This window comes from Vanacampus margaritifer, chromosome 8, assembly GCF_051991255.1.
Source record: "Vanacampus margaritifer isolate UIUO_Vmar chromosome 8, RoL_Vmar_1.0, whole genome shotgun sequence".
NCBI classification, from domain to species: Eukaryota; Metazoa; Chordata; class Actinopteri; order Syngnathiformes; family Syngnathidae; genus Vanacampus; species Vanacampus margaritifer.
This window is the reverse complement of record NC_135439.1, coordinates 1334295-1349288: the sequence shown is the minus strand read 5'-3', so window position 1 is coordinate 1349288 and position 14994 is coordinate 1334295. Positions and strand designations below refer to the sequence as shown.

At 40.8% G+C, this 14994-nt stretch overlaps 1 protein-coding gene across 1 annotated transcript; it reads left to right on the top strand.

Moving 5' to 3' along the window:
• Positions 1 to 255: 255 nt before the first annotated feature.
• Positions 256 to 2074, top strand: lsm3 (LSM3 homolog, U6 small nuclear RNA and mRNA degradation associated). Its single transcript, XM_077573550.1, has 4 exons — positions 256 to 327; positions 1136 to 1246; positions 1365 to 1460; positions 1801 to 2074. Exons 1-4 carry the CDS (start codon positions 307 to 309, stop codon positions 1879 to 1881), a joined length of 309 nt encoding a protein of 102 aa, XP_077429676.1. The 5' UTR covers positions 256 to 306; the 3' UTR covers positions 1882 to 2074.
• Positions 2075 to 14994: the final 12920 nt, after the last annotated feature.

The following is a 14994-nucleotide window of genomic DNA, read 5'->3' as shown; positions in this document are numbered from 1 at the left end:
GCGGGTTGCCAGGTTGGTGTATACGCATGCGCACTGTTGGCAACTTGTTTCTGTGCGTTACAAAAAAAAACTTTTTGTAAGAAAGAAAGGAAAATTAAAATAACACACTTTAAGTACACACAAAGTGTGAATATTTAAGAGAGCTGAAGCAAAACAAATACATTTGACAAAAAAACACATTTATTATTATTATTTATTTTTCATTTTAGAAAAAACTTTATTGGCAATTTTCTTTTGCGCGTATTTTCCTTTTAGAGTGGTGGCAACCTTGGTGACGTCACACTGACGTAACACGACTCAAAAATCATGGCGGACGAAGTGGAGCAGGTTTGTGGATTCATTGGCTTCATTCTTGTTTTGAGCTCTCAACGTGTTTTTACGAAGCCTAGCCGCAAGCGGGGCTTCTAAACGCCGCTGTCGTTGCTTCGTTTGCGCCTCTTTGTGCTCTTTACGTGTCCGTTTTGTGCTCAAGACGGCGATGGCCAAGCGAACATGCTAGCTTAGCCGCGTTAGCGTTACGTTAGCATGTCGAACTGCGGGCCACAAGAATAACATTTTGAATCAATTTCTTTCACAATTTTCAGCAACGGGGTCATAATTAAATAAATTTGTCGTATTAATGTCAGATATTTAACCCATAGACTTAGCTCAAAGAAAAATTGTGATTTTTGTAATTCATCTATCAAACCAAAATGATTGTATTTTCTAAACATTTTAAGCAATACGTGCAAAACAGTCGACTTGCAGGTCCATTTACAATATTTGAGTAAATACTGATTTCACTGATGTGTAAAATTCATTTTGATTTTTAATTAATATTTTACATTCAATTGTAAATTGTGTTTGAAACTCATGTAAAAATAAATGCTATGCTTGCTTAGTTTCGAGAATCAAGAACATTAAAATGTATGATGAATAGGAAAAAAAAGTTTTTATTTTGCGCAAAAGGTTACAGATGTAAAGTTTGCTTTGTTTTGAACATGTAAAAAAATAATATAACATTAGTAATACTAAGTCAGTTGACTTTATTTTGAGAATGTAACAAGTTTAAAGTAGCACATCTGTATCAGTCCAGTACCATGATGTACTTCTGCTGATCATGATATTCATGATATATCATTCTTCTGCTATTTAGCAACCAAGCACAAACACCGTAGAAGAGCCTCTTGACCTGATCAGACTCAGTCTTGACGAGAGGATCTACGTCAAGATGAGGAACGACCGAGAGCTGCGAGGACGGCTGCATGTAAAAACACAAATCAAAAACATACGCCCTTAGATAAACACGCACGCACGCACACACACACACCACCATGGCGTAGACTTGTTTGTGGATTGTGTTATTTTGCTGCATGCACAATCAGGCGTACGATCAGCACCTGAACATGATTCTGGGAGATGTGGAGGAGACGGTGACCACGGTGGAGATTGACGAGGAGACGTATGAAGAACTCTACAAGGTCTACACGTCACTCATACTTGAATATTACCGGCTAATACGTATGGATGGATAGCAAGATGTATTTAAGTAGTTAGGAAGGTTGGTCGAGAGGTGGGAAGGAATGTTGTTTGGTAGCTGTAAGTAGTTCCAGTAGAGTAAGTAGTTCTGCATGCGGTAGGCAGGAAGGTTGGTAGGCAGGAGCTACAGTATTTTATTAGTTGTCAAAATTGTATATTTATAATTATAGTGCCGGGATAGGGAACCCTGGTCCTCGAGGTCCAGGGTTCCCTACCCCTGTTATAGTGGTTGAAAGTGAGCCGATTGTCACTTTTGTGTGCATTTGTTCTTGTTTTTGACAGTCGACCAAGAGGAACATTCCCATGCTGTTCGTCAGAGGTGACGGCGTCGTCCTCGTAGCGCCGCCCCTACGTGTAGGCTGAGCACACAAAACAACTTTTTTTTTAAGATAAGTCTCAGCTCTTTTGTTGTTGTTGTTGTTTTTTTTATAAGACTGTTTGATTTGAATTTTCCCTATTATGTATCCATTTTTGGGTGATCTTTATCACCAAACAAAATAATAATCGCCATTTTGAGTTGACTATATCAAATAAATATGACTTTTGATTGCAAAAATGACTCGTGGTCACATAAATATGAATACAATAGTATAAATATTAGTGCTGTTCCGATACCGTTTTTTTTTGGCCCGTTACCGATTCCGATCCAGTTTTGCATTGATACCTAGGTTGTTCTGCTTTTTTAAACATGAAAACGCTGCCCTGCCATTGGTTCAGAGCATTCGAGGGCCGATAGGATGCAGTGAACACGTCACACATCATTGAATGCCGTACACAAGCAAGACACAAGATGCTGCTGCATCCAAAGTCCTATATTAGCGTAGGAAATAATGGTATCGATGCCGATACCGCTGTTTTAATGCAGTATCGGGCCCTCTCCCGATACCGGTATCGGAACAACACTAATAAATATTAACGTTGGTGAGCCAGACATGCTGGTCAGTGTTGTGCTTGGACCACTAGGGGGTGCCACATTCCCTCTTAACAAGTATAATACATAGCGAGAAAGTTAGTAGTAATAATAATAATATTTTTTATTTATGGAATGCACTTTATATTTCAGCAATATCAAAGTGCTACAAAGTAAAAAAAAAAAAAAAAGTAAAATGAAAGGGAGGGCCTAGCAGAAGACTCTTGCCTAGAGAAAAGTCCTAAGATCACGTTTAAAAGTTGTAAGTAGCTTAAATAGTAAGTTTGTTGGTGGGTAAGCCGCCAAGTCGGTTGCTAGCTACACAAGCTGAAGAAAGATGGGTCCAATAGGTAGCTGGCAAGGTAAATTGGAGAATCGGCAAGAGGTTAGGTAGGTAGACGGCTACAGTAGCTGTGTTGTTGTTATGGGCCAATGCTAAAAATCAATTGCAAGTGTCTGAGAATAGGCGTCGCTAGCTCCAGTTGGCACAAATGCGACCCGGCGACAACGAGTCGACGGCGCGGGGAATAAAGCAAAACCAAGGCAGCAATGTGTCCTTGAGTGAGAGCTCGTAAACACGTGCGTCATACACACACACACACACACACACACACACACACACACACACACACACACACACACACACACACACACACACACACACACACACACCCGCACCCGCACCCGCACCGCAGTTGCCCGTCTACCACGTCTACGTTGGCGTTGTGCGTCAGCTGTCACGCCACACATGAACTTGATTTCTGTCGAGGAACAAGTTTTATTGTTTGAGTAACATCAATGACAAAATGATTCTGTTAGAGGCAGATAGGAATGTAGTTAAGTACCGAGGTACACTCGGGCCCGTAAATATTGGGACATGGACACAATTGTCATCTTTTTGTCTCCAAAGGCCACAATGGATTTGAAAAGAACAAGATGTGCTTTCACTGCAGACCGTTTGTTTCAATTCATTTTTCTTTTGTAGCCGTATGCAATGCATCGACATCACCAGATGTTGAATTTCATTTAACATTCAACTTGTTTGCCTTAAAAAAACCGGGTTGCTTTCAAAGTAAGTCATTGTCTATCTTGTGTCCCAATATTTTGGGACGTGATTGTAGATCCTTGTTTTCATTCAGTAGCAGCAACAATCTTCCATGTAATTGTTAGCTCATCTTTAGCGGTTAGCTTGTCCTTTAAAGTGCCCTGCACACAAAAGAAAAGCAGTTGGCCTATTACCCCCAACCCCCCTTCCGCTGCTAAGCTTTAAGTCCCCCCGCCCCCAGGCTAATGCTAACGCTAATGCTTTGTCCTCACTCACACTAATGAGGCTAAATTCCTAACTCGGCACCATGCAGAGAGACCACCACCGGCGCGTTGTTGTTATTATTGATCATGTCACAACAGTTATGTTTTCTTTTGTGTGAGTCTCGGTGTCAAAAGTCGAAAAAACAAAAGTATGCTGCTGTATTGGTTAGCCGTTGTTCTATTGTTACGATGCACTGTGATGTATTAACCAGCATTGGAACATCCAACATGAAAATGTAACTGTCTTAATGTGCAAGGGAGTAGTTAGGAACGGAAATAGCTAGGTAGGGTACTTAAAAGGCCTTTTCACACTTGGCTTGGTGGGACGCATGCACGATAGCGCTCTGCTACAAGCTTGCCCATATTTGGAAGTGGTTTCGCTAACGTGAAATACAAATAATCGCGTGAGTTCGTGTTATAGGATCACATTCAAGCGCAGCGGCAAAATGAGCTAATGCGATGCTATTAGCTTAGCATTTGGCTAGCATGCGGCTGCTGTCCCGAGGAGTTAGCGTCACACTGCTAGCGTCCGCCTCCATACCCCTCTTTTGTGCCACAGTCGTTCCGGGACAATGGGATTAGCGTGCACCGCTGCACACTACTGCTTTTGTCATGAAAACACTCAGCAGTTGACGTCAGCCTTTCACGAGCTTTTTTTCAGTTTTTTTTTTGGAGCAATGTACCCTTGACAGAGTTAGCGCACTATGAATAAAGGCAGAAACAAATATCAGTATTTAAAATGTTTTTGTCACGTACCCCCATTGGCGTTCCCCATTCTTAAAAACAACAAATCAAATAAAAGCAAAAACAAATATTTAACATCTTTTCCCAAACTTTTAGTTACACCCCCCCCCCCCTTCAGAATCCTGAAAGATGGCGCACCCCCTCTTCAACCACACACCCACAAATCCTAAATATAAATAAATAAAATAAAGGCCAAAACACATGTATATCAGCATTTCCTAAACTTGGTGATGACTTGACAGACTTGACGTACCCCCTCCCCACTTGCAAACACCTGAACAAAATCCAAGCAAATCACAAAATTCAACAAATAAAAAGTTTAAATGCAAACGCAGACATCTGCATTAACTCATTCACTGCCATTGACAGCTATAGACGTCAAAAATTCATTTGAACTATTTCCATTAGTTTAACATTTTTTTCCATTTTTGTTAACAAGAGTATGAAAACCTAGAAATTATTTTTTTGTTCATTTAGAACAGATATTAAATTTGTGATTAATCGCGAGTTAGCTAGAGAAGTCATGCGATTAATTACGATTACGATTTTTTCTTTAAAATTTTATTTTTTATTTTTAGTAACCTTTTTTTTTTTTAAAGAAAAGATTATTAAAAATGAGGAGCTTCAGGCGATTACAACTTTTAATCGTAATTAATCGCACGACTTCACTAGTTAACTCACGATTAATCACAAATTTTATATCTGTTCTAATACAATAAAATAAATTTTAGGCTTTCATACTCTTGTTAACTAAAGTGGGGAAAAAAAGGAAAAAAAAGTCTAATAGAAATATTTAAAAAGATTTTTGGACGTCTATAGCCGTCAATGGCAGTGGATGAGTTAATTTGTGAATTGAGGAAAATTTGTTTGGGTTAAAGCTTGGGTTGCAACTAACCATCAGTCAAATAATTGATGAATCTGTCGATTTCTTTTTTTGATGACTTCATCATTTTAAATTTTCGTCCATTTGTTTAAAAAAAACAGGACTTTATTTCAAACTGACAGTGCAGGTCAGGAAACAACTAAACATCAATTTCTACTGGTTTGGTCCATAATGTCAAAAAAATTCAAAGAAATCCAAAATGCTGATGATGGTAAAAGTAAAAGCAAATATTTCATGGAGATTGACATCAATATTCAAAGCATCTGGCAATTGGACTTGAAAAAAGATCTCTAAATGATGAATCGGTTATCAGAATAGTTATTGGTTAGTTTGATCATCAATTAGTTATAAATAATCAGTTAGTTAGTGAGTTATTTTTTAGTTTACCCTAGCTAGTTTGGGGAAAAAAGAAATTCCAACTTTTATTGAAAATGTTTCTGTCACTTAATCACAAAAGCAGACAACTCGAGAATTTTTTTAAATTTTATTATTAGTCCACAATTTTCACACAACTATAAAATGACACTGAACAGCTAAGTTTAGTTTGTGAATAAAATAAAAACAGTGGAGTGTACCACAGCTAGAATTTCAGAGTCCAAAAAAAGAGACAAGAAATGCAATCAAAGCAATTCCCATCTAAAAGATCCGCCCTATTTGACTCAAAAGGTCGTTATTGTCACAGAGCACTTTTACAATCCGGCACACCTTTTTGGGAATCCGCAGTCTGCGCGCACGTTTACGCACGCAGCTGGACGCGCCTTCCCCGCTGGAGTCTTTGTGGTCGTAACCCTCCCGCGGCGTTTAAGTCAATAACATGCAATATGGCGTGCCCGGCGGGGGTGCGCAGCGAGGAATGTTGCCGGGAGTCGCCGGATTGACAGCCCATGCAGACGGAACCCGAGTGGGCCTCCTCCACTTTCTCCTGCGTTTTCTTATTCATGCCGGATCACTTTCCCAGCATGCTCGGCTCTCGTAGGGACGCCAACGCATCGTCTGACAGACGCCGGCCCGACGGTGGAACCGCCAAAAGGAAACGGAGTTGCGTGCTTGTTGCTATTTACATCAACTTATCAAGTCATAAATTGGCTACAATCGTTCCAGATATGAAAAACTCCAGGTTAGGATTTTTTAAATATATATATATATATTTTTTTTTTACATGTTTTCCGATTGAGCAACAATGACTTAATGCAGTTCAATGCAACGATTGACCTTGACACTGGTCAATTATGACCTCAGGTAATCTCCTTAAGGTCAAACACAATCGGCACCCGAAAATAAATAAGCCAAGTGACACGCTATCTATCTGCAACACGTCTACCCAGTTTGAAGACAATCCGATAAAGATTGCGCAAAAATGTTTGACCTTGCAGTTGTTAACATTTTTACTGTTTTATTTTACATTTGACCTGTTTTGCATTTCATTATAGACGTGTTGATGAAGGTGTAATTATGTTAACCTAATATAACCTGATGAGTAATGCTTTTGACTTTCTTGACTATCTTTTCTACTCTTTACCCAGACATGAGAAAGTTAATATGTTTTGTTTGTTTATCTAACAAGTCTAGTTCCTATTCGTCAGAAATCCGGTTTTCAAAAGTTCAAGGACGATCTAGTTTACTGGCAAAATGCAAACTCATTTTGTACCTCACGGGATGACAGAGGCGTTTCCTCATGTTTTAAATAAAAAGGCTGTGTGGGAAAAAGAGCACACACCCATCTTGGATGACACTGCTTGGGTGATACGCAATTGTGTGACCAGAGATCTCTGTAATAAATCAACCTTGCAAGGACCCTCTTCACAAGAATCTCATCTTTGATTTATTTGAACACGCACAAGATTGCAAAGATAAAGGTAATCTTTCACAGTCAAAGAAGCCACGTTGTGAATTTGAAGCGTTTGTTTATGGATTTGTCAACGTGAGCGTGACAAAAGTGCTGCAGACGACACAGCAAATCGTGCCCGGATTGCGCTTTGGCCACTTTGGTGCAAATTGAGTTTTGTGGTTTTTGCATCCAAATCCAGAGTTTTTGTGCTAGCGCGACTCGATGCGTAGGTGGACGCTGAGTCGCTTTGCAAATGTTTGACAGTCTCGCTCTTGGTCTCAACTCATTAGCTTAACCTGTCAACTCATTAACACGCCTCTTAGTGCTGACCGTGTCGCCAGGAGCTTTGATGTCCCGCCGTGCTTGTTGCCGGGCAGACTGGCACAACAAGGAGTCATGACCTTTTGAGGTCACCGGGGTCCTCAATGTTTGGAATGTGTCGGCTAACGGTGTGACACGTACGCACACACACAGCTTTCAATGGATGCATGATATATTATTACAACTCTGTCCTTTCTTAGCCATAATTTCTTTTCTTCTTTGACGTTTAAAAAAAAATAAAAAAAATTTTGTTGTTTGTACCTAATACTAAGTCAACATCAGTGGTTGACCAAAAAACCAAGTGACTGGCTGAATGATAAGTGACCACAAAACCGCTGCCCTGGGGCAGGCTGACGGAAGCGTGGCCGCCAGTGTGTGCCTACGGCCCCTCCCGCCACCACCAAACGTTCGAACCTTCCATGCACCAGCACTGGAGGCAATGTGTGTCGAAGTGCCTTGCCCAAGGACACGACGACACATGACTCGGGGAGAGCGGGGATCCAACAGCCGACCTTCTGGTTACCGAACGGCCGTCGCTACGCCCTGAGCCGCGGCCGCCACTAACTAACCCACCAATGGACTTACCCGCCAGCAAATTAACGAACCGCCTGAGCAACTGATTTATGGACCGACAGACCAGCTGTTGGACTGACTGACCTAAAGTGCATACTAAACTCAACATCTGACCGACCAACAAATCATCTGACTGACCTGCTAACTGACAAAGCAACTGAGCAACCAACCAGCGTTGACTGACTGACTAACTAGCACAACAATGGAGGGGGCGACAGAAGCAGACACCAAAAAAGAACGTCCTTGACTGGAGTTAGCAGTTCCTTCGCGTTATCGCGTTGACCTGCTTTTGTGTCAATAGAAAAAAAATCAAGAAAAAAAAATGGAGGCCAACCGGCAGACGCCATAAAGTGTCTGAAATAAAAGATGTTTACCAGCTCACAGTATGTAGAGATTTGTTGACATTTTTCTCTTTGGGGTGAATCTTAAAGGAATACAAGACTTGTGACTGTGAAATGGTTCATTTCAACTCTTCCCGGAAAAAAAAATTCAATTTACGTGGAGCGATTATGATTTTATAGCCCTTTTTATGAATATTTTTGCATGAATGGATTTGCATTGAATGACACGGCTGCCAGTGCCAACAAAGAGACTCACCAGGAATGATTGCGTCCCACGGCGGACATCACAGCTGGAATTACGCCGGCAAAGAAGCGCTTCTTCAAAAGCAGGACAGCCACGCACGACTCGCCAAAGATTTGTGTCCAGCCAAAAGTGCCATGAAACTGGCCGGCTCATAGCGAGTCCAATCTGGGCACCGTCTACAAGTTGCGTAGAGTTACCCACTGACATTGTTCACTCTGTTAATGTAATTTGTGGGCGGTCCCTCACCCGGACGGTCAACTTCCGGCTGACTTTTATTCTGTAAGCTACATGTGGTGTGCCAAGCACGCTTCAGCCCACGTTAGGAGGCGCGACTCGCCACCGCCACAGCGCCGCACGCAATCACGCGACCCCTGACGTGTTGAGGATTTTACTCGGATCAAAATTGGCGCCGTCATGAGGATCGAAGACGGTCTTTTTCGTACCTATGACGTCAGCAAACTCCAATTGAAATGAACGATGGCGGCTTTCGTTAACGCACGTTTTTTTTTTGTTTTTTGTTTTGTTTTTGCACATTAGGAATCCTCTGCCGAAATGTCTCCTAAATGACCGGCATGACGACGGAAGAATATCGTCCTGTTTTTATGCTGTTCGGCACGTTAGTGTAGTCGGCACGCTTGCACTCAATGTTGACATCTGACTTTCCCGCAACGAACGTCCCTTGCGTTGATCTCGGATCCTGAAGTTTCTGGAAAGTCATTTTGTGCTCCGACGATTTTGACTGTCTCAACAATAGCTTTGACATCCGAACAGCGTACAAATCAACACTTCCTTTGCTTGAAACGTGTTTGTTTTGTTTTTGGCCGAATGCGAGGCACCATAACAAGGTGCGTGTCAGAAGGGATGTTGCCAACAAACCAGCTAATCTGCAGTCGACGAGACAACCCAGTAACTGACTGAGCCACCGACCGCCTGGCCGGCAAACCAACTAACTACTAGAGTGAGCGACTTAAGTAAATAACTGTCAACTGACAAGTAAACAACAACGTGTTGATCTATCGACCAACTAAATGTTTGACTGTCTTACCGACTGTCCGAATAATCAACCAACTAAGCATGTGACTAAGTGACTGACCTATTAACCAACTAACTATCTGATTGATGTGGTGACCGGCTGAGCAACCAACCAACCAAGTAATTGACTGTCCAACTGACTGACTGACAAACCAATGATCGGTCCCACTAATTGGCTGACCGACTGACCAATCGACAAACGAGTAACCGTCGGACGAACCTGTCCGTTTACTAGTGAATGGACGGACTGACCGACCGACTGGCTGTTCTCCCATTCGACTAAGCAACTAACCGACCGATCGCATCTCGAGTCGGTAGAGAGACAAAGTGGGAGCGCTTGTGCGCGGTTACATAAGTTGTGCGAGCCGGGCGGGGCTTAGTGTGCAATGTAATCATAAAAGTACAGACGAGAGCGCGGCGCTTCTAATCTGACTGTGATTACAGGACGTATGAAGCGGAAAGACAAAATGTCCTTTGTCCATCTATGCACACATCCGCCGGCCATAGAACAACTGCGAGGCAAAACAGTCCGTCGTGTCCACGCCGAAGTCGTATTCACGTGACGTTAGGCAAGCAAATGGGCGCCGTTCACAAGTCAAGTCGTGGAACAAAGTAGCCACCTGATGTGCATGTGGTGGAGGGAAAAAAGAAAATGGCGTCAGGTGGGCTTTCTTCTTTCTTGTGAACGCCTCGTGACGGCAAACTTGGGCTGCCGCTTTCAATTAGAAAAATGGAGCTGGAATCGCTTCTTTTGCCCCACAAACAGCAGAAGTAGAAGAATTGAGGCGAGGAAGCAAAATGGCGTCATTGAGCAACGTACAATTCATGGCTTCGGATTTGACTTACACTTTGGTACTTTTTTTTTTAAGACTAGTTTTTGGGTTTGACTTAAGGGGTAGCGGGTCTGGTGGTGTGTTAAGTAGTTTTGTGGTTTGTGTTACAGTTACAGTTGAGATTTATGGTTTAGATGTGGATTAGTAGTGTTAATTAGTTAGGATTTTGGTTAGTTTGTTCTAAGGGTCGTGTTAGTGTTGAGATTTGTGTTAGGGTAGGGTAAGTGTTTTTTTGTGGGTTTTTTTGTGTTGAGATTACTTGGTAGGTTTAGTGGGTAGTGTTTGCATTCGGGCGAGTTTTAGATTTATCGTTTGCGTTTGTAGGGTCAGTAGGAAGTATTAGGGTTTGCGCTAGGCACCAGGTTTGCTGGGTTAGATGTTGTTGAGTAGCGTGTTTGTTTGAGATGAGGTTGTGGGTTTGGGTTAAAGAGTCAAGAGTTTGCAGGTGACCATGTAAAGTAGATGTCACTTTTTCAGCGCTATCACAATGTCAACACTGCAGGCTCGGGGACCAATAAGATCGGTCTGATTGGTTGTCCCAATACTTTCGTCTCAGGGTGTGTTTGCGTATCGAACGCTGCATTCCTTCTTGGAGAATGTGTTGATCCTTTGAGCAGCTTAGACACAAAAACAAAAACAAAGCAGAGGGTGCGAGGTGACTCGTTGGAGGTTTTCCGTCTGAATGGCGGAAGCGGCGGCTCATTGGAGCGAGATGACGCTTCGTTAAGGAGACGCCGATTGGCCCGACGGCTCCATCCGCGAGACCCCCGACCGAACCCCCAGCCCTCTCGCGGCCCAGACCACAATGGACGCTTTTGTTGGCCGCGCTGCCGCTCCTCCTCCAACATCGCGCCGTCCTTATGGTGCCACTCCTGGAAAGCATCGCTTGCTCAATTACAAAGTCACATCAATATATCTCCAAACTTGTGTTTGCTAGGTGACCTAACAACAACTGACTTACCACATAAACAATTTCAATCTACACTTGTAGCCCTTACTATCGCTAAAAAAACAATTCTTGTTAAATGGAAAAATAAACAAACTCTGAATATCGACCAATGGTCTAACCTCCTCATAAATCACATTTTAATGGAAAAAAGATCTGCCTCAAATAAAAACCAAATATCAAAATTTATAGAAACATGGTCTACGTATATAGAATTTTTTAACCTAATTCCGGTTACTTAATTCTGTCTGTTAGCGAGAGCCACTACATCGTGATAACTTACATTGATGTTTCTGCATTTGGCAATTTATTATTATATTATATTATTAGTATGGGATTTTTTTTAATGGGCTTTAGGTGAACTGATGAATACACACACACTCGCACGCATGCACGCACACACACACGCACATACACATACTCACCCACATACAAAAAAATAAATATATATATATATATATATATATATATGTGTGTATATGTATATATATGTATATATATTTTAAAAAAATAATAATAATAAAAAAACATTTATTAAATTGTTTTAATTTATTTGTTTTTTTTAAAAAAAAAGGAGAGCAATGATGATGTCAAATCGAATGAACAATACTGAGCTCTCCTGTAAAAATAAATAAATAAATAAATAAATAAATAAAAAACAAAAACAAAGTCACATCAAATACATTTCAACCACTTTTTTTAAAAAACATTTTTACAACCAAAAAACACATTTTTTTTCAAAATGTTTACAGCGAAGCCCTACATTTTCTTGGTTCACACTCCACCACCCCTGCTATATCGCCGACTTTTAACTCACTCGCTGGCGTGGGTGTTTACATTGGTCAAACGTTGACTGCCACAGACGGATATACTCGTCAAGTGCCTTTTTCAGTGATTTTCAGGTTTGTAAGTGACTGTAATGACTGACAGATCCCTGAAGTTGGCGATTGGATTAGAGATCAGCACCGCTTTTGAGTAGAAAAAAAAGATTAGGGGGTGAATGTCGGCTTGTCACGTTCATTACAAGGGAGAGAAATGTCAACGCGTGGGAACTCGGTCCATTTTAAGCACCTGTCTCTTAGTTGTATTTGTGTAAATGGATTATTTTGCCATCGCAAGTCTTGCTTTGTTGTTTTATAGTTTCATCAAAGTCACTGTTCTGTTTGACATGTTTGTTTTCATAAAAAGATTTTGGGGTGAGAAAGTGGTGCTGGACTGCTGATGACTAAACAACGGAAAAAGCTAGAAAACTTTTTTTTTTCAGGTGAAAAAAAGTGTCTGTTCTTTCTTTGGTCACTATGTGGCTTATGTGGACAGTTATTCTTTTTATTTGTTTTTATTTTTCCGGTTGTATTTTATTTGTATATTTTATTAATGTATTCTTTTTTTCATTGACATATTTTTTTCATTTATTTTGCATTTTTATTTTAAATTTCCATCCATCCATTTACTACCGCTTATAACTTTATTATTTGCTTGGATTTTTTTATTTTTATTTTTTATTTTTAGAATTTAGAAATGTATTTTCTTTTTTCAATTTAATTATTTTATTCATTTGTATTCTTTTTTTCTTTGTGATTTTTTTAAACGTTTATTTTCTAGATTGTTAATGCAGGTTACTGTGTAAATCAACTGAATACTGTTATATTCACTTTTCATTTTTCCATTTTAATTTGAAAGTGAGTTAGTGAACTCATTATTATCATTGCCAACGTAACCATTTTCCTTTTTTGTGGAAAAGACGGAGTTGAAATGTTTGCCGGAATGATACGCAGAGAGACAAATGGCGATCCCTCCCTCCCGCAATGCACTGCATGGCGACACATCTAGACAGTGTTTCCACGGCAACCGTGGTGGTGATGATGATGATGACGATGACGATGAAAACGTGTGCCGACGTGTGCCGACGTGTGCCGACGTGTGCCGACGTGTGCCGACGTGTGCCGCGTTGCCACTCAGGAAGACGGACATAATCTCGACGATAATCTAATCCGGGACGGGCAGGCAGATGACAGGCGCTAATCTCTGGCAGGACTCGCGCAATGCATGCTGGGATTTCAAATGCTGGCACTGCGTTCAATTTCTCATAAAAGAAGCAGATGTTGATTTATGCATATTTATTATTGATTGATTGATTCGTAATGTCAAATGCACTTTTGAGGTGTAGGCTTAGTTAGCTAGCGCGCGATTCTGCGTGCCGCTAAAGCTGATTTTTATAAATTGGGGGAAGGACGACTCCAGAGTGCATCGTGCGTCTCACTGCGCCGCTTTTAGCCATGGTCAAAAAAATCTTGAATTTACAACTTCACAATCGACAACTCTCAGTTTTTGCACATTTTTTTGCAATTACCTTCAAAAGTGTAAAGAAATATTTCGAAATCCTTTAAGATTTTTCTTTTATTTCTAATCTGTAAAAAATCCCTTCAATTGTTTGATCTGAAAGTCGAGGTTGCACGTTTTGGCTTTCTTTTGTTTGTCTGACGCAACGTGTTGTGCGTGTCCAAAGTGCTGCTTGAAAAACAACAGAAGTCGCTGCTCAAGGTCACTCAAGGACTCCTGATAAGAAACTTTTGAGTGTTTGTCTTCTTCCAGAAAGGAACAAAAAAAAATAAATCGCTGGATTGTCACGCTCTGAAAACAGTGTAGTACAAAAGCTTTGCTAATGTGGTCCATTGACAACAACAAAAGTTTCTGTTGGCTAACGATAACGACCGGAAAAATCCCCTTTCTTGTCCTGCATATGTTTTTCGGATGACAAAGTATTGTTTCATCTTGTGTGTTTGTTTTGATTGATTTCATATTGAGTGAGCATATTCGAGAAATGAAGGGCGCTCTGCTCATTGCACCTTAAATGGCCCCTCCCCCTTGCCAACAATACACTCGCAAATTGTGTTGGTCATTTTGTGGGTTATTCATTTGGCCCAACTTTTAAGGTTCATTGAATTGGGCCAAAAATGAATCGACCCAACTTTTTCAGTCATTAAACCCCAAAAGGGTCAAATTAAATGAATAACTCACAAAGCAACCAATTTTGTGGGGTTGCTTTGTGAGTTATTCATTGGACCCATCTTTTGGGCGAATAACCCCAAAAATTGGGTTGGTCCCTTTTGGACCCATGCAACTTGGGTTATTTTTGACCCAACTGTTTTTCGAGCGCACGATGTACCTTCACAACAGCAGCAAGTCGACTACTGAGCGCACCAATTGATATTTGGCGTTTCCGTGTTTGATTGAAAGCCACAAAATGCCTGTTTTGTTTCATGCAAAAACGTTGATTGTTGTTGATAGGAGAATTTGTTGAGTACATTTTAGCCAATTGAATAACACTCGGCTACATTTGTATTTGTTAACATGGCCGGTCGGGAGTGTGACTTTAAAAGTATATTCTCATAGTTAAAATGTCTTTAGTAGCATCATATTAAAGTCATCTGCCTTGATTGCTTTTAATTACTTTTGGATTACTCCAATGGCAAATTTGCAAATGAGACAAAAATACGCGATAGTCACTACAAT

Coding starts and splice junctions, on each gene's coding strand:
- lsm3 (XM_077573550.1), top strand. CDS start 307: ATGGCGGACGAAGTGGAGCAG. Junction 1,247..1,364: donor AGCTGCGAGGACGGCTGCAT/GTAAAAACACAA, acceptor ATGCACAATCAG/GCGTACGATCAGCACCTGAA. Junction 1,461..1,800: donor CGTATGAAGAACTCTACAAG/GTCTACACGTCA, acceptor TGTTTTTGACAG/TCGACCAAGAGGAACATTCC.